This window comes from Taeniopygia guttata, chromosome 14 (assembly GCF_048771995.1).
Source record: "Taeniopygia guttata chromosome 14, bTaeGut7.mat, whole genome shotgun sequence".
NCBI lineage: Eukaryota > Metazoa > Chordata > Aves > Passeriformes > Estrildidae > Taeniopygia > Taeniopygia guttata.
Window position 1 is genome coordinate 9,676,280 of NC_133039.1, and position 20,384 is coordinate 9,696,663.

The 20,384-nt window shown below is 38.9% G+C and overlaps 1 protein-coding gene across 7 annotated transcripts in view; it reads left to right on the forward strand.

Annotated features, from left to right (window-relative positions):
• MRTFB (myocardin related transcription factor B) overlaps nucleotides 1-20,384 on the forward strand; it is a 68,364-nt gene that overhangs the window by 27,281 nt on the left and 20,699 nt on the right. For 3 of the 7 annotated variants that reach the window (XM_004176638.6, XM_072935703.1, XM_072935701.1), the window contains exons 4-8: nucleotides 14,612-14,677; nucleotides 15,668-15,723; nucleotides 16,293-16,368; nucleotides 16,866-17,027; nucleotides 17,562-17,746. In XM_004176638.6, the coding sequence (XP_004176686.5) occupies nucleotides 14,612-14,677; nucleotides 15,668-15,723; nucleotides 16,293-16,368; nucleotides 16,866-17,027; nucleotides 17,562-17,746 (545 nt within the window). Of the gene's footprint in view, nucleotides 1-1,387; nucleotides 1,528-14,611; nucleotides 14,678-15,667; nucleotides 15,724-16,292; nucleotides 16,369-16,865; nucleotides 17,028-17,561; nucleotides 17,747-20,384 lie in introns of those variants that run through there. The other 4 variants (XM_030284653.4, XM_030284656.4, XM_030284654.4 and 1 more) reach the window with 3 other exon arrangements.

Below are 20,384 nucleotides of genomic sequence, written 5' to 3' on the forward strand. Positions count from 1 at the left end.
ATATGGGGATTTTTTTCTAGCTTCCACTTTTAAAAATTCTGCATCCAAATGTGTATAGGTATTTTCAAATCTGATTCTATGGAAGTGAAACATTTTATCTGAATGGAGATGTCCTTTATAATTTCAGGTTGAAGGATTTAAAATACAAAGTAGAGGCGTGGGAAATGTGTGCAATGATAGCATTTTTAGGCCAAAGGGAAGGGAAAAAACGTCTGCCAGAGTTCCTAGCTGACATGTAGAGACTCTTTAACATTATGTATAGTTTCTTTTCTGTAAGTACAGGAAATTAAATGCAGACTCGTTTGCTGTTCCCTTATGGCCAATGCCAGATAATTAGAGGGGATCCATTTCCCTGAAATCTTCCAGGTTGACACTGAAGTTGATGACTCATGTAAGATAAATGGGATATGCTGCAGAGAATGGCAGATCAGAAGCTGTGGGAGGAAATACTCCTGAAACTGCTGAGAATAATGAGATGTGTAACTAATGCAAAAAAGGAAAATAATAAAATACTCGGGGCTTAGATATTTACAACAAGGAAAGGAGTCTCTCACACTGCAGGGAAAGGCATGGAAATAATCATTGGTTTTCCCAGTTACCTCTGCTAGATAAATGTCTCTGGAAGCAGACCTGGGGTTGGTGGGTGGGAAGGTTCCTTAACGTAACTGTAACTTTTTGAAATGCCGCTGTGCAGCTTTGATTACTGGTGAGACTTAATGATTGTGCCGGCCAGGCAAAGATGAAGTGTTTCTGCTGCCTGCAGCAGTGTGCCGAGGAGCGGGGGCAGGGACACGGAAGGGGAGAAAAGGAGAGAGACCTCAGCAGTAGTTTGTCTTAGGTATCAGCGAATGCTGCTCCAGCAACTGCTGGATTTATTTTTAACCGCTTGACTCATTCTTTGTCAGATGATTGACCACCGAGCTGCACGTTGAAACACCAATGTGCAGAGGAAGCGAGCGTAGCTACAGGCGGAGGGGGAGCGCCTGTCTGGGAAGAGGCGGGGTTTGGGAGTTGTGCTTCACATGCTCCGTGCCCGCGGAGAGAGCGCGCTGCGGGCTGGCAGCGGCCACAGCGAACCGGGCCGGGCCGAGCCGAACCGGGGTGGGCTGAGCCGGGCCGGGCCGAGCCGAGACGGGGTGGGCTGAGCCGAGCCGAGCCGAGCCGGGTGGGCTGAGCCGAGCCGAGCCGAGCCGAGCTGAGCCGAGCCGGGGTGGGCTGAGCCGAGCCGAGCCGAGCTGAGCCGAGCCGAGCCGAGCCGTCGGGCAGCGCCATGGGCGGCGCGGCGGCGCCGGCGCTGCTGCCGTAGGAGTCCGCGCCGGGCCCCGTGCGGACTGCGCTGCATCGCTGCCCACCGCGACCTGCGTTCTTTTCGGTGCTGGATGTTGCCATTCTAAAGGATTCCCACCATGATCGATAGCTCCAAGAAACAGCAGCAGGGCTTTTCCGAGATCTTGCCTGCAGGAGATCTTAAGCCACTGAAGGAGAAGCAATGCCTTGAGGTGAACAGCCAGAAAAGTCTCAAGGAAGGTCAGTCACTTGCTGGTTGGGGGACAGAGAATGCAGAAGTTCTGGGCACGTTCAGTTCACCAGCATGACTGATGTAATGCTGTAGGTCATGAAGAGTTTTTGTACAATAAATGAGGTACTGTTTTTCCCTCTGGGAAAAAAAAACCCAAAAAAACCTGTAAAAGCTGGATTTAAATTTTACCTGAGACTAGTAAAATAACGATGATGATCGCTTGATAGGAATTGCAGTATGAAGAAAAATGAGCGATCAAGTAGTCTTTTCAATGTATTATTTAGTGCTGAATTAATGAAGGACTCTGAAATTGTCCTGTAAATATTGCATAAAATGCTTCAAAATGTCACTATGGGAATAAATATAATAAACATCATTAAATATGGCATAGCAAAATAAAATCCCACACACCTTTAGCATTAGACATCTTGCTGCCTCATTTTCAACAGTGCTTTTCTCAGCTCTTTTCTTTCTTTGGAATTCTGTTCTCCCCTCATACTTTAAATTAGACTTTATTCTGGTCTTGAGACATGTGCTTTTCAGACCACATTGTGTCTCTTTAAATGATTTTATTTCAATTGGGCATTAAATAGATAAAATGCACAGACTTTAGTTTCTAAAATAGCAGTAGTCTGAGAATATTTGGAACAGCATTTAAAGCTGACGAATAGAACTATACAAAATTCATTTAAAGTTATCTTTGTTAGGTTGAGGCAATAATGCTGCTGAGACAGGGAAATTGTCTTACTCCTGGCGGGCAGGATTCCTCCGCTGGCCGGGTGAAGGAGGAGAAGGAAGAGACCTCTGGAGGGCGGCTGCCAGCCCTGCCCAGAGCCATCTGACACCAGCTGGAGCTAACACAGCGGGCTCTTGCAGCTCTGGGCTCAACTCCAGCTGCTTAATCAATAGTTCACAAACTGCATTTGTAGTTGGCAGATTTCCTGCTTTCCTTTTACAGCACTCTGCTTTGGCTTTTCCTCCAGATATCTCTAGATTGTCTGGTGATTTGGGGATTTCTCCCTTGGTGTGGTGGCAAGAGTTCTATAGGAGATCCTGCCTTTCTTAGAATTTAAATGCTGGGTTTGTTCTGGAGTTCTGTTCATGTCTTTTTTAAATTTGGACCTTAATAATGTTTAAAATGGCAAAAAGATAGCCAGTATTCAGTATGAAATTCAGTACCTGACAGGTTAGTTTAAAACCCCCATTACTTCGCTTTAAGTGCAAGCTAGAGAAAAGACGGATCTTTGTGCAGTGTACTGTACCGAAGGTCTGTTAGTGATTAGGTACTGAGAGGTTGAGTGCTGCTGCTGCGTGCAGCAGTCAGTGGCTGAGAGCAGAACAGTTCTGCTTCTTTTGTGGCAGGAAAGGACAGACTGGGGGACAGTGACTGAAGGAAAGGGCCAGCAGTGGCCTCTGGCTCGGGATGGTTGTGCCTCACGACTCAGAACAGGCCCAGTTAAAGCCCTGCTGCTGCTGTGGCCCTGGGGACAGCAGCGAGAGAGGAGCAAGCGAGGAGGGTCACAGGGGTGGGCAGTGCTGTGGGAAATCAAACCTGTCTGGGTAAGCTACCGAGAAATAAAGGCAGAAAAACATGGCAAACCCAGCACAGTGGGTAGTGTAGGTGGGCTGATGAGTAACCACAGTAATGATTATCTTCAAGCCTCTTCAAGCATGTCAGTTATGGAGAAAGTGGATGAAAGAATGTACATTACAGTAATGATGGTCTGTCAGAGTAGCAAAAAACCTGCAATTATGGGATACTCTGCCAGTCTAGATTTATTAATATTTTAGAGCTTAAATTATTCAGTGCATACAAGAAGATATGTTTTCCATAATCACTATCTTTGCTTCCTTTTCTGTGTTTTAGTACCTGTTCTCCATTTTCACTTTCCCCAGTGAACATTGCTTATTCTTTTACCTCTCCCAAGTTTGGCAATGTAATGATTAAAATAATGAACCTCTTCTTGAGAGTTTGATTTACTACAGGATCTCCTCTTCCAGCCTTTCCTCCTTCTAAAGCTTAGAAAAGCAATAATTTTCTTTCTTGTGGTATATAGAATGAATTATTGAAAACACTCCAAATCTTGATTTATATCTAGAGGGACTAAAACAGAGCTCCATGTTTCCAGTTTATAATGTTATGAAATATGTAGTTCAAATATTTTACAGATTTTTAAAAATTCAGTTACAGTTGTTAGTTTAATCCTATTTTAAAAATACTGCAAGTAACATCTTTTACTTTTTTAAAAACATAAATTGTAGGCAACTTATTTTACAGAACAATATCTTCTAAATTAGCTTGTGCCATTCTGTCTCTTTTTTTTGCCCTCCTCTCTTCTCCTCCTTTCTTTTTCCTTAAAATGATGTGGCTGGTTTTGCCATGTGAATTCTTATACGTTTCTTGCTTAGGACACAAAAATACTTAAAACTATGATATGTGAATTATAAAACCTGCAAAAATTAAAAATGTAATTATGTAGAGATACAGTAATTCAAAAAGTGCCTTTGTTTCATGAGCTACTTTGCACAGGTTTGATAAATCTAAAAATCCTGAGATAGTGCAGTGCTTATTTCAGCAAATGAGTACCTTAAGAGAACTGCAAGGTGCATATTTTTTTTTTACTTAGTATTTCTTTATAAGAAAAGGGATTTTTGATGGAAATAAAAACCCTAACATTGTCTTCAGCTAATTAATATTAAGGACATTACCAGTTTAGATTGCAAAGCTGAATTTTTTCTTTCCTTAGGATATTGATACACATGCTAGCATCCTGTAGCATGCGAGAAGATAATCTTAATTACCCTACTTTCTTGTAAACAGCTCAAATACTATTGTTGCATATTGCCTTTTTTATGAAAAAAGTTCTTACTTTTATCTGTCTGATCAAAATTACCTTTTGTCTGAGCAAGGAACAAAGGTACTGTCTCTGAGGTCAACCACACAATGCTAACTAAACAGCTTTTTCAGAAATTCCTGTACCATTGACTGTACCTCCTGCAGCATCTTGTCAAGTAAGCAACCAAAACATTTGGAAAATTCAAGTGAAAAGCCTTAAATGTGCATACAGTTACTAAGGAATATTCAGTGTCATCAAAGAATCCATGTATTAGGATGTGGGAATATATCTGGACTGTAGATTGAAAGGTTTCCAACAGCACTGGAGAGAGTTGAGGAAGTCTTGTTTTATACCCTGAATTGTTTCAGTATAAGGATGGATGAGCTGTGTGACCATGCAGAACTCTCGGAGACACCATATTAAACTGGTGAAACAGATCAGTCTGGTGCTTAGGTGGGATTTAAAAGGAGGTTGGATCCCAGTTTGTTTGCACCATATTTTTCATGTCATAATCTGAGTTTCAAAGTTACTAGTTGCCTGCAGGCTACTCTAATTAAAAAAACACTAGCTAGGAAGGAAATTTTATTTCCACCTTGAAACATAATTTTTTTCCGGGATTTGTTACGCCTTTTAAATTTACTGGTTTGTGAGGAACTGGAGACTGGCAAGTGCTGGAAACAGGATACAGGATGGAATGAGGGGATTTCTCAGGTGTGCACTGGAATTGTCTTCGTGCTGCCTGAGTAACAGATTACCAGGTGTAGTCAGGAAGGATTTCTTCCCCTCATCCCTTGCAATCAAATCCATGTTGCATTAGAATTGTTTATTCAACAGACTTCCTGCTATTGCTGGCATGTTGAGTATTGATTATACTCTTGACCTGTTCTGCTCTCCTGCCCTGGCATGATAAAGATTCTGCTCTTGGTTTATTTGGGTTGGTTGGTTTTTATAGAGTAAAAGCTCTAAGTTGTGTTATCTGGTGTTCAGAGGTGTTTTTATGACCCCTATCAGTGGTAGTCCATCAGGTATGTTTCTTGAGACACAGATAATGAGAAAAATACTGACGAAAAAAGTGTTATTCCTTTGTTAATAAAGGAAGCACTGTAAATTCTGTGTACTGATCCTGCAGGGGTGTGCTAAACTGTACCATAAACAGTCTATTTAATGGCATGGGATAATTGTTGTGAAAGTGAATCAGCACTTACTCCACAGAATGTTCTTCTTCAGTGTAGCACTTTAATAATAAATGTATTGTAATACCATTATAATAAAACACACGCTTAATTACATCAATAAATCAAGACTACGATGTACTAATTTGATTTTGTATGTAATTGGTATACAATTAGAAGATGATGGTGGCTAACCAAGAGCTTTTAAAAAATTTGCTATGGCAACTATAAGATATCTTGAAGTTTTTATAAAAGGATTAAGACTGCTGCTGCCAAGAGCCAGGTGTATTCCCATGCAGCCCTACCCTGCTTACTGCCAGCCTGTTTCTCGTGTTGGCATTAGGAGTCACACAGCCCAAAGTGAGTGGGTATTGCTGAAGAGCACTTATTTCACAGGCCAGAGCATAGACCTGACAGGAGGCACCTCTGCCAGTGTGAAAGCAACAGAAAGAGCTGGGGTTGGAGGAGGGCACAGACCATTGGCTCTTCATTGGTAATCCTGTTAGATCATATTGAGTTATGAAATCACGCTCTGAAACCACTGTCTGCTTTGCTGCTCTGCTGGGGGATTCTTCTTTCCTGTCACATCCAACACAACATGTGGGAGCCTCAGCCTCTAGTGCAGGGTCCCCCCTGATGCAGCAGCTTCCCTGTCCCTGTGATCAGCTGGACTCACCCACTGAGCATCTGCAGAGTCTGGAGCTGTCTGCAGCAGAGTTGACTCAGTACCATTGCTCACATCCCCGTTTCCAATCAGGCAGCTCGGTGGCAATCCACCTTCCTCTGTTTGGAATTAATGTGTGGTCTCCTGAGCTGGAGAATCTGCTTGGGTGTGCATTTTGTTTTCTGTGCCTAGGAACAGCATGGACAATGGAGGGGGCTCGGCTGGAAATCATCTGTCATCATTCAGTGTAATACACTCCGAATTATCACAAAGGAAGTTGTAAAAGATGTAGAATTTAAACTCAAGTTTCATGAGTCCCTTGACAGTACACTTTTTGGCTAATAGTAGTATTTGAGGAAATGCAGATTATCTTTTAAAAGATCAGAGGTCTGCAGTAAGCAGAGTAATACTTTACTTGCAGATTTAGAAAATGTTATTGTCAATACACTCAAGTTATGCAATTTTACAGAAAATGGAATATAAGCTTTAGTTTGTTGAGACTTCTCACCCATGATGGTAATGATTTTTCTCATTTTAAAGATGTAAACAGAATCATGAAAAGTATAGATTTTGCTTTTTAGATATCCATGCATATACATATACATATACATATATATATATATATATATATATATATATATATATTCATCCCAGCAGACATCCCAGTTATTTGTTTGGAGGCCTGTGTATGTTCTGGCTTGTTTCTAAGCAACATGTTCCACAGCAACAGGATGCAATACAGATTGTCCTATATCCTAGTCATTTAAGCCTTTCAGCTAATTATATTGTTATAGTTCATATGTTTGTTTGGAATGTTGAGTTTACATGCAGCTCTCTTTGCCATCTAGGTTTTCATTTTCTGTTTTCAGTGGATGCTGTTACTGCTGGAAGCACTCACCTGAGCATCAGCACTGGCTGCAGACAAAAGCTTTAAATCACAGCGGTATCATTAGAGAGATATGGAGGTCCTGCAGAGCTTCCCTCCAGAATTCTGGAGAGATTATCCTGAATGGCCCTCAGTAGTCTCCTCTCATGTACTTTACACTTACACAGTACATTTCTAAGCTGAAATGGAAGTATGACTGAATAATTGTTTAAAATGAATATGCAGAAGAGCTGCTTCAACTTTTCTTAATTATTTTGGATATAGTTCTTAGCAGAAAAATCACTTATACAATAATGGAAAAAAGAACATTACAATTATATAACAAGTAAGTAAAGGGTTTTTTTAGCAAAAGCAAGTTAAACTAAGTAAAATAGTTCCTTTTTAAAATTATATTCTGGCATGCATGGAAGTTTTGAATGCATTCACCCATGATTAGATGATGTCTGATACTTTTTACAAGATGAATTGGTGATATTTGTGATAAATTATTTTTGTTTTAAAGCTAAGAGTATTTAACATGCTGTTATTACCATCTGCAGGCTGATGGGGAATGAGTAGCACAATTTAAAATGCATTTTATCTTAAAATTCCATACAACTTACTTAGAATAATTTCCAACAAATTAAAGCTAGCTACTTTCATTGTTTTCCCTCCTCTCCTTCTTTGACATGCTATATAAATTAAATGAACATGATATTAACAAATTTCTGACTCTGGACTAGTGGAATGTGTAATACCATATGCAAACTACCATATTCCATAGCCGTCCTGAATTATGTACCTTGCATATCACCTGCTCTTTCTTTTGCTTACTATACAAAATATACTTTCTACTATATTTTTTTTTTTATTCACAGAACAAATATTAGTGGGAAAATTAATAATTTTTGAATAAATGGAGTACAATACCTCATCACAGAGTTGAGGAAGGAACAATCTCAACTCAGGAGAAAGCAAAACCTATCTCGGGAAGATTAACGTAGCATAAAGTTGCAGTGTTTAGAAATTACAGACTTTAGGATGCGAGCAGACGGGGCTTGGGGTGCAGGGTAACAATGCAGGATGCCCAGAGAGCACTTGGTGCTCAGGTTCTGCAGTTCTGGAGCTGCTGCCCTGTGAGGCTGGGCCACAGTTCCAGGCCAAAGGCGATGCTGGGATCGCTCCTGGAGTTCAGCCGCGCGGGTGGAATTCTCTGCTCTGTGCCCTGCCTGCGCTGCTGGCACACCTGCGGTAAGGGTACAGCCCAGCCCGGGCCCAGGGGACACTTCTGTGCCCACCCGCGGGCCCGGAGCCTCTGCCCAACGTGCCCCAGCCCCAAGGGGCAGCGGCTGCAGGAAAGCTGTTGGCAGTGGCACAGAGAAATGGAGGTTTCAGTGCAGCAGCCTCTCATTTAAAGGAAAGGGCCGTGCTTCCAGCACTGTCTGTTTCCATGGCAGCCAGCCTAGCAGCCTGCGCTGGAGTTTCTGCCACTCTTGGAAATTTCCAAGGGGTTATGGAGGAATGTTGGACACTACATTTTCTCATTTCCACTTGCAGTTTTAAGTGTTTAAATAGGTAATATCTGTTGGATTTTAACTTTGAGAGAATAATGAGATGATTACATACAGAACATTAAAAAAATCTCAAGGTGTTGTTTTTCTTCTGGCCACCATTTGAAAGGACTGTGTGGTGTCTGCTGGACCCTGTGTCCATGGTGAAATCTTTGTTTCAGCTGTGTAATTGGGAAATGACAACAACTATTTGCTTTTTCATAGTATCTTCTAGTAAAAGATTAAAATTTGATCTTAAATTAATAGGGTGTGTAATGAACTATGCAAGATGTGGAATTATTAGTGCTGGAACTGTGCACAATATGTGTTCTGGCTTTTTTCAAGGCAAGAAGTAGTGGTGAAAGCTTGTCAATCAGTGTAGATAGCATTGTTCCTGCAGGACAACTATCGATTTATTTTTGGCCTCTTTACATTCCAGTGCTTGTGATTATGTAGTACTACTTTGAAACTGCTCTTCTATAGGATACACATTACAGATTCCTAACAGGAATCACTTGCCTAGCTCTGATAAAAGCTGTTTGTTGTGCATGATTTAATAATGCAGTTTATTTCACTCCTTCTGCCACTCACAGCAAGTAAGACATGCCCAGAGCGCTCTGTTTGCTGCCTTTCCAAGGTACACAGAACGTGCTGTGTCTCCTCAAGTGCTTGTTTGTGGCACTTCTCCTGCTCTCACCCCCGGAGCGCTTCAGCGGGAGACTGAGGAGCTGCTGGTTCTGGTTATCCTCAATCTCTGCCCCTTTGGGACACACTGTGTGTGAACCTGAGCAGGACTCCTGGTGTGAGAGCAGGGCATTGGCTTTATTAAAGTTACTGCTTTACAGAAATACACTTCCACATTACCAAGTGCATTGGTTAACAGATGAGCTGACATTTCTGCACCATCATCTCCATTCCCTGGCTGGAGGTGTTGATTCCCTGGTGTGCTAACACTGCAAGGAGCTGGAAGAGTGGGAGCACCAGCTTCTGGCACTCGGCTTTTGTGCTGGCTAAAGACTCTACCTCCAGTGCAGTCACAAGACTTCTGCTGACTCTGAGAGTCAGATAACCAGATGTTCTTACTGTGAGGAGGGATTATGCTTTTTTGTTTTGTCAGTAAGTATTAAATAAGCTCTCCACGCTTTAATGATCATGTTATTGACTTAAGAAAACACATGGAAATTTTGGAATCTCTCCACCTGGTGTTCAAGTGTTAAAATCGTATGCTTGGTTGAAAAGAAAAAAGAATATCCTTCCTTCTCTCTCAGTCAAAGCAGGAATTGGACTGACCTCTCTGTGCATGGCTTTTTGTCAGAAGCAGTTCACAGACAATTTTTAGATTTGCAGTGGTGTGAAGGAGGATTCCTGCCAGATAATGTGAAGTGCAAAATATTTGTACTTTTACCAACTGCATTTACTCAGTGGTGTTAACATTGCCCTTCTTGTATTTTAAATAGGAGGAACAGTATTAACAACATTAATTGTTTATCGGCATATATAAATATTTATTAATTTTGTGCCTTCATTTTGGAGATCACTTATGATTTTAGATGTTATGTAGGTAACTGCCTGATTTTAAAAGTGTAAAAGTGAAAGGTGAACTGTCAGGCAACAAGCTGGATTTACTCTGATAAGAACCATCTGTAAAACACAAAATTCTTTTTGTGGGTTTTTTGGTGGGTTTTTTTTTTTTTTTGTTTGTTTGTTTTTTTTTTTGTGGTTTTTTTTTTTTTTAGGCTGTGTCCTCTTATCCAGGTTTGCTAGATTTATCACTTCATGTGTTACAGACTGTTCTAGAGATCTCTTGCTCTATGGATTTCCATATATATGATAAGTAAAGTCTGTATTAGCTTTAATTACATCAGATTTAAGCCAACCTGCGTTCTGTTCTAGATAGTTTCTCGCAGAAATAAATGAGCAATTCTTTGTCATAAGTGGAATTCTCATATGGCTCATCCTTGTCTCTGAAGATAATTTCATTATATTTTCCTTATTGAAAACGTGTGATTCAGTTTCCATGACTCCCATCCTCCTGTCGGGCTGGCTGTTCTTTGAGCTGCTTCTTGTGAGTCCCCATTTCCTTCTGAGCTTTTCACAGACCTCACTCCTGTTCCCTTCCTTCACACCCACTTCAGGTTCCCCTCCAGTACAAAGAGACACCTCTGTAAGTCCAGAGACAATGAAGGGTCACTCCTGACTGGGGTGTGAGCACCTGCTCTGACACCCTGACCCGTAACCCAGGTGTGCTCTGACTATGGAAAGTTGCAGCTCACAGACAGGTGTTTTCTGTTTCTCCCTTATAAACCTCTGCTTTTTACGTCACTGTAGGGGCTGAAAGTATTTTAGATCCTCTAGATCCTTATATCTCTTTTATAGAGATATCAATATTGGCTTTTTTTCTGATGGATTTGCTTTGGAATAGCAAAACCTTTTCAGCTTTCCAGCTTTGAAAAATAATATATTTAGGGGTTTTATTCAAGCTTGCTTTCCATTTGAAAATTTTCTATTCTTTAATAATTAATTTGACTGCTCAATATTTATATTTTTAAAAAGTGTAGATATGAAACACTGTTTCAACGTTAGTTTTGGAGTTGATTGCAAAAGCAAACATCTAGTTTTCATCCAGCTTGGTTTCTGTTTAACCTCCTTGCTCTGGTCAAGTCAAAATCTTCAGTTATTATCTTATATCATCTTCCTAACCATGAGTCATCTCTTCTTTAGCATTCCCCTGCAGTGCTTTCCTATTAGTCATGCTACAGGCTGTCCTTTCCTTATTATGTAATATATAAGTTCATGATATTTATCTAGTAAGTGAACAACTACATGTTCTATATCTTCTGTATTTCTGATTTTCTCACTGTTTTTATGACATGTCCAGATACAGATGGGACAACTTTAAAATCTTCCCTTATTGCTTTGTAATGCCCAGTGTAGATGAACAGATGATGGGCAAACAAGTAATGTTATGAGAGACAAGAAAGTTTGTTACATGTTTTTCTTAAAAATGCTAAAGCTTCTAACATGAGCACATAAGGCTTATGTGCAGGTAGGTTCTTACTGTTCTTGCCCTTTTGCTCTAGTCCCACTGCATATTCTCTTTTTACACTGTATGTTGTTTAGGATATGGCTCAGGTTTTAGTCTTTCTGTAAAGCTTAAGCCAAATATATGACAATAACTGAAGCCACAAATCATAGATACATTCCTAAACTGCACAGCAGGGCATCCCATCATTTATACTTAAAAATAATGTTCAGTATAATATATTCAAAAATAATGTTTTTTCCCGTGATTACTAATACTGAAAGCACATCCCTAGCAGTGCTTAGGTAGTTATAGCTGAACCAGCTCCACCAACAGAATGGGATTTATGAGCAAGCTTACTGAAAAAGTCTGAATAAAATACATATTAGAAATCTAGAATATCACATAAATGCATTATTTCTTAATAGATTACCTGCCTATGATATGTTGGTATATGAGTCATAGCAGTACTAATATTCCTGTACCTGCTGTGATACTGCCAGCATTCACTTGTTGACCCACTGTGTTTCAGGTAATGGAACTGAAAAAGAAATACTAATTCTGGTTTATTTACTTTGTCTGACATATATCAGCTCTACTGTGGACATCAGTGATGTTGGAGCAGATTATTTTGCTTGAAGACCTTGGGCCAGAAATAAAGAGGCATATGTTTAAAATTGACTTGTAACTAGGTAAAGATTTGGTAGGCACATCTGTCATTAGCTTAGTGTTCCAAGAAAGCCAGATTTAAGTGTGGCATGAATGAGATTCCTGCCCAGACCAGGACATGATTTTCTAGCCTTGTCACAGTCTCCTAGTGATGTAAAATAAAGCACAGTTTAAGCAAAGAACGGAAGAATCAGAAGTTTTCATCTACTCAGGACTAAAACCACTGGAATATGATAGCCTTGCCATCCTGCTTATAAATTGTCTTTCACATCATTTGAATGGTTAGAACTTATTTAAGATTTTTTAAAAGGATTGCACATACAGTTTTCAGGCTGACTCTAAGCTTTCCTACCTTAGTAATTGTAAGCAAGGAACCCCAAGCCAAGAACATACCAGAGTTCTTTTGCTTTTCTGTAAACAGTGTTGAAGTCAGTGAGTTTCTCCGTGCTTTGGGCTTGTGATGTACACCAGGGCTGAGGTTTAACATGACAACATTGTACTGTGTGCTTTGAAATGCATTTCCATTGAAATGATTTTTTTTTTTAATGCACACTTGTCTAGTAAAACTGGTGCAGGATTCCAGGCAGTACAAATTTGCAGCTACTGGTGAGAGATACCTTAAGACGCCGTCATGGCTTATCTGAAGCCACAGGAAATTAAGGAACACAAAACCAAACTATTATAAAGTTATTATTTTGTTAATTTCTCACAGTTAATATTACTTGGAAAATACAATGCCCTGCTTAAAGCAGGTATTTTCAAGTTTCCAGAGGAACTCAATACTTTTTGAATGACTTTTCACCAATTTATATTTTAATGTTATTCTTTTGCATTCTCACATCTCTGTCCTTTGTGATTCTTGTGTCACAATATTGTAAAGTCTGAACAGATCTGCTGTGCCACAGCCCTGAAATGTTTGTATCTGAACTCCCAATGTTTGTGTGATACAAGAAAATAACGTCCTTGTTTTCAGGACTTGCTATTCCCGGTCTTAATGCTTTAGCCAGAGGAATATCCTTCCTGTACTGCAGAACAGGAAATAAGCTGGTTCCTTTTAAATTCTGGAAACAATGAACTTTGTCCTTAGCTTAATTTTTTAGAAATTACATTCATTTTGATGTTTTGGACAATGCATTAGCTTGTTTTGCTTCCCTTTGAAATACAATAGGAACAGCATACAATAATCATACACCCATAATAAGCTCTCAACTCTGAATTTCAGCAGGTAAATATTACATCTTTAATATATTTTGTCTCTTGACTGTCCCTTGTTCAGAAGATGAAATTTCACTTTGGGGTAGTCGCTATATGTGTCAAAGAGATAATGAAGTACTATGATAAATTGATATAGAAACAAGAGGAAGGGAGGACTAGAAGAAGGAAACAATTTTTTTTTTCCCTTGTTTTTCTCCTTGGCAACAAAAAAAACCATAATCCTTAAAAGTATAAAACTTGCATGTCTACCTCTTCCCCCAGGTTTTGTGGTTTTTCGTGTAGTATTTAATATATGTCACATTGGTTGACACACAGGAATGTGTGAGAAACATTTCATTAAATGCAATGAAACATTAAGAAGTTACCTCTGAAGCTTTATAAACTGTTTTTCCACATTTGACAGTATTGGATTTATTCTGTCCTTTAAATAATTACGATAACACACATCTCAATGAAAAAAACAACATTTTCTGATGTTCAGAGAGAGAATAAGGTGTGTTCCTGATTATTACACTTTCTTTTTGTTTTTAAGTAAGGCAGATAAAATCCCACTTCTCTTCAGTTTCTTGTGTTTTGGCAAGGTTTATTTAAATGTTCAACCAGTCTTTATATTAAAAAAAAGAACCTTAAGAAGAAACAATCAATGAGACACACACAGAGCTTTTCTTCTAAAATGCTCTGCACAGTTCATTTCTATTTCAGCACAGTGAAGTCATGTAAGATTGGCTTAGGACACGCAGCAAGGTAATCATTATGGGATCCAGTTTATGGTTTAAGCTCTTTTTACCTCACAGTTTTCTTGATGTAAGCTCATGAGTCCTGGTTGATAGGAAAAGTGGATGCATGTGGGAAATACAGTCCTGGCATCAGATGAGATTGAGAAGCAGCAAACTCCAATGAAAGTAGGGATGGAAGTAATCCCTGGGAACTCTGTTAACAGCAGCTGTTCCTAGGATGGCTCTTGGGGGGTTACTGTCAAGTCTGAATACACAGCAAAAAGTATTTCTAAGCTTGCAGTACTTGGCATCATGGGAATGGGGGTTTTGCACTTTATGAGGAGACCATGCTCACACAGGAATCCATGTTTTCTTTTGGCAGTACTTCAGCTGAGGCTGCAACAGAGACGGACACGAGAACAGCTGGTGGACCAGGGCATCATGCCACGTAAGACTTACATCTAGTAATTTGTGTTTCTGCTGTGTTAATTATGAATTGAATGCATAAAATAATGAAGATAGGCATTTCTGGGAGATCATTAAAAATAACTTGAAAAGAGCATTTGAAAAGCATTTGAAAAGACTTGTGGGATCCTTTTGATAACCTAAGTGAGCGTGTAGCAAATTCATCGTGCTTACATCATGTTTCAATTTAAATAGCCATTGTGATGAAAATGCAAGGATTAGTAGACATAGGCTGATTCTGGTTTTATTTTCTCTGTTTACATAATTATGACTAATTTAATAAATAAACTGAATTACTTAAATGAGTAGACATTAATAACAAAACCAACAGTTTTTAAAGAGTAGAATGACAAAGGTTGCCAAACAAATGAGGGTTGCATAGAAAACATGGAGAATCTCTAAGTGGACAGCACTAAATTGGAGCACTCTACAGTTTATGTTGTTGCTAGGTGAACAGTGGGGTTTTTTATGCTTTTTGGTTGTTTAGAAGCTAACCATCATTCTAAGATGAACATTTAAGGCCTCTATATTTTTCTATTTTGTTTTTAAATCAACACATAGTTCTTAAGGGAAGGTCCAGTTCTCTCTAATAACAGCAAGTATGAGGTATGGATGTTCAGAAAATTCAGTGGAATAAATTAAATTAAATTGGCATTTTGGCATTCTAAACCTTACCTCACAAAATTTCCACCGTGGGATAGTTTTAATAAGTAAATAAACACCTTTGTACATAGCAAAAAAGTTAACCATTACATGGTAATAATCGGTTAAAATCAAATATTCCAGGTATTCTATATAGAAGTATTGCTCATCTCTGCTAAGCATGAATATAACTAGCACGAATCAAATGTAATCCTGGTCAGATGCAAGCACAACTCTGAGGTGGTGTTAAACACCCATACACGCATTCTGGTTAGCATATTTCTTTTGAAAATTACTTCCTGTCTCTTTAACTCTTACTCTCCCTTCACAGCTTTGAAAAGTCCAGCTGCATTCCATGAGCAGATAAAGAGCCTGGAGCGAGCCAGGGTAAATCACTTTGTGTAAATTTGTGATTACCATTTGGAAATGGAGAGTCAGTTTTTTGTGATACTAAATTCTTTGAGTACATGGAAAAATTCTTACTGTTACAGTAATAATATCTGCTTTTATTTTGGAAGAATTCATTAAAATAAAATACATGTGTCAAATCTGAGAGGAACTTGTCTGAGCCTTCACCGATCAGTATGGGGGACTAAACTTATGGGGGGTCAACTCGTAGGTACCTCCAAGTTAAGGATTAGATATTTGGGGAAATTATGCTTGTGCAGTTTTTCTATGGCAAATCTATACTATTGTGATTATGTGGTGGTGTAGGATCAAATCCAGAAACATTCCCGTCTTGTTTGAGGAAGCTGGAAATCCATCAGCCCTGCTTTACTGCTAGGAAAACAGAACAAAGCAAGAGGAACCCCTCTACTGCCTGTGTTCTGACAGGGCTACCCACCCATCTGAATGAGAAACTGCAACTATTCATTAATTGGACGTGGGCGATCTGTCAAACTGCTTTGAGTTTTTAAGTGAACAGTAGCTAATGTTGTTTCCTCCTTTCTTTTAAGACTGAAAATTTCTTGAAGCACAAGATCCGGAGCAGGCCGGACCGCTCGGAGCTGGTCAGAATGCACATCCTGGAAGGTATGTGCTGCTCTGCTGGGAGCTGCTCACAGCAGGGACCTGCTTGTGCTCTCAGTTGCCCCCCTGAATGACATTTTGATAGGAATTATTTCTAAGGTTTATCTGCTCTATTTCTCTACTTGTGCAGTGTCTGTGGTAGTCTGTATTCTAAATCTGTATATTAACAGATACATCTGTGGCAGTGAAGGTATTCTCACCAGTGTATTTGTTTGCTATTGCATATTGTTCTTGATCTGTAATGGTAATTACAGTATGGTGTCTCTACACAGAGTGTTTCTATTGCTTCAGTTTCTACTCATGCCCTAAAATGACCTGACAGCCTTGTGCTCTCCCCTGACCCTAAAGAGTCTTTAACAAATGTGACTGTTACCCTGTTACCTGTTATACCTGGCTGCTTTTGATATAAGTGGAATGGTTATTGCAGAGACAAGACAGTTGTTTGTCTTGAAACTGGGAAACAACTGGAACAGAATATTTAAATCAGTGTATCCTTTTAGAGACCTTTGCAGAGCCTTCACTACAGGCCACTCAGATGAAACTGAAGAGAGCTCGGTTGGCAGATGATCTGAATGAGAAGATTGCTCAGAGACCTGGCCCTATGGAACTGGTAGAAAAAAATATTCTTCCTGTAGACTCCAGCGTTAAAGAAGCCATTATAGGCAAGTAAAAGTCCCACAGCTTCTGTTTGTGATCTACATGGCATTGTGGAAAAGAAATAATTTAACTCTTGAGGGTAAAGTTCACTAGAAGATAACATATGCTAAGTTTATTACTACTTAGTCTTTCCGCTTCTGAGACCTAAACTTTGTTATCATTTAAATAAAGTAATCCTATTTTTACATGAAACTTTGAAAACATATTTTTTAAAATAAAAATCATTACTAAGTAATCAAACATCTGTAGCCATTCCTCTGCCTGTCGTAGGTGTCTGCATGCATTCCACATCTGTTGAACGTACCTTTTAATCTCTTACTAAAACCACTTCTGCTCCACACTTGGTTTTATTGATTCCTTGAATGTGATTTAATATGGCTCTCATATTAAAAACACAATAAATACCTAGGTACCATATGTTTAGACTGCTGAAAACAGATAATTTTCCAGCAATTAGCTGATTCTGCCATAAATGTCTGAATTCAATTTGTGCAATTAAAAAAAAAAAAACATTGTTTCTGTCTATGTAAACGTTTTAGCAGTTGGACAAGAGAATTACCCTCAAGCTTTGGATGATTTTTCATTTGATGAAGACAGCAGTGATGCTTTATCACCAGATCAACCAGCCAGCCAAGAATCCCAGGGTTCAGCAGCTTCCCCTGGTGAGCCAAAAACAAGTGACTCACCCTCACCTATAACCCCAAATGCTGCTACATCAACACAGGTACAGTTTTTAAATTTTAAGATCTTCACAGTATGGTTTTAGGTCTGGCACTGTATAAATGGGGCATGGTTTCACATGGAATGAATACATCTCCTTCTACAAAGGGTATCTGGGACTCTCTGCTTGGGAGTGTACAGAGTAGAATCCTGGCTTCAGGATTCTAGGATCCACCAATCCTAGCTGGTGGCAGTGATGAAATTCCCATAGGCTGCAGTGAAGCCATAAATTCCCTGAAATTCATTATGACCCACAGAAGATCTGCAGCTTTCCCAGAAGTTATTTAAAAGGTCATGGCCATAGTTTACTCCAGCTGTTATTGATTACTTAATGTCTGTCTTCCTTCTGGGCAAGATCTTGAACTCATTTAGAATTAAACTTAGCTGAAGCAACAGCAGTTGACGTCAGTTCCATTATCTTAAAAAAAAAAAAAATATTTCCCACATAATTTAAATATTCTTTCCTATAGTTTTTAAAATACTGCCTAAGGGATTTGCTATTTAAGAAATCAAAATAAGTTATGTTGATTTTTCTGAGGTTTTTAGTGTTTTCTCAAGGTATTTACAGAGAAGGGAAAGTAACTGTGTCATGGCAGATAAAATGTTATCTTTACAGCAGAGCATTTAGATGTGTGAAGATTTAGAGAGCTGTGGATTTGCTCCTTACTGCAGAAAGTAATGTAAAAGTCAACTGTTAAATAAGTAAAAAGACATAGCTCTTGTTAATGCTCAAAAAAATGTATTGTCTTTATGACCATGGACACTTGACAGCTGAGTGGTTCAGGATCTGGTATTACTCTCCTTGGTTTTCCTATTACCAGAGTAGATAGAAAAAGTATTGTAAAGTTCATATACAGAAACAATGCTGGACGCAAAGTACAGCACATCCATTTTATTTCACTGTTCCCTAACATACAGATTAACGTGTGAGTTTGGTTTCACATTGAGAGAACAGAATTTTTGTTGAATAAATTGAAAACAAACCACATGAAATTAGATTCCTGAGTAAGGAATTAGGTTCCTAATGGAGAGTTAAATAAAAATACTCAAAGCAATACGTGCCAAAATCTTTCTAAGTAGGAAGTGTAAGAGAGATCTGATTGCAGAAACAAAAAGTAAGGCACTTGAACTTGAATTGAAAAAGCACTTCAGATAGAACTTTAAGCCTTTGCTTATGGATTCCATATCACATTACAGCCACTTCTGTGCACACATCTAAAATGAGAAGTTGTTCTTCTCCAGAATAAAACAGATGCTCACCTTGTTGTTCCTTTTGAATTAAAGAATAATAGCACAGCAAGTCTCTACAGGAGACGTGTCTGGGAATGGCTCCTTTATTCTTTTGATTTCCTCTGATAAATTTTAAATTTTATTACAAAAAAAAAATACAAAGAAAGTTTTGAATAAAGCGGAGTGCAGCCAGAGTTCTTTTCAAGGCTTCCTCCTCCGCACATTTCCAAACATCAGAGGATGTAACATAATTTTGAGAACCTTCAGCTCTTGTTGACTGATGACCTCTAACTTGCTTCAACCCCGTGTACTTGCATCTGGTAAGGATTAGGCATTTTGGTCATACTCTAAACAGATCAAATTAGATCAAATTAGGGATAGTCAAAATTCAGAAGATTTTAAACAGTTATCTTCAAAACAGCTGAAGAATTTTGCTTGATGGCACAGAATGACTGTTTCCTTAATATATTCTCTGTAGCCTGTTGACCTGCTAGATTCTTGTTGACATCTAGCAGAAAAGTCATCTAGCAGGAATCATATTATTTGGAAATAAGGATCTGTTCAGATTAAATAACGACTAGTTTATAAAGTAATCAAGTTAAAAAGGCAAGACCTGTTAAATCTAAGGTTTTGAATTTAAAAATAAATTATGTGCATGGTTCATTGCCTCATCTAACACTTGCAGGTAAATTTGGAAAGTCTGTAAAAAGCTTTGTGTATAGGTTAGAATAATGATTAGTGTAAGGAAAAATAATCTACTCTCTGGCAAGAGGAAAATGTTTCACACAATGTGAAAAGAGGTAATTTGGGGTTTTGGTGGTGCTTTTTTTCTGTTGTGCAAGTCCAGCAAATAACAGACACTGTGTAGATATCAGATGCTTTCCAGAACAAACACTTTGAAACTTGGATAAAAAAATAAAGACATTTCTATCTTTAGCCTGCCACCATAAACTGACAGGAGCCCAGGACAGGCATGTGCACAGTTTCAGTGACTAGGGAGGGCATGTAAATCTGCTGTTTAGTAAAGCAGTCATCAGGAGCTGTTCCTCTGTGTGGCTACAGGACAGAGGGATCAAACCCACTGTTCAGTTTTGCTGGGTTATGGCAGCTGATAGTTGGGAACACAGCGGAATGTCTAAATGAAACATGAAGATAAAATGGAAATTTATTACAAATTAATTGTAAGCAAAAGTTGGAGAGCTTTGTTCATGCAGACTGGCACCTTGGGAACTGCTATCTCAGAAATACAAAAGAACCAGTACATAGAGTTGCAAAATGTGTACCAAGTTAAGTCCTTTGTGGTACAATCTCATAGAAAAATATAGGAAAGGTACAGGAAGAAATGAAACAGAAAGAAGTACCTGTCGGACTTAATTATAATGCAAGTCTTGGAATTAATTTGAAAGAAAAAG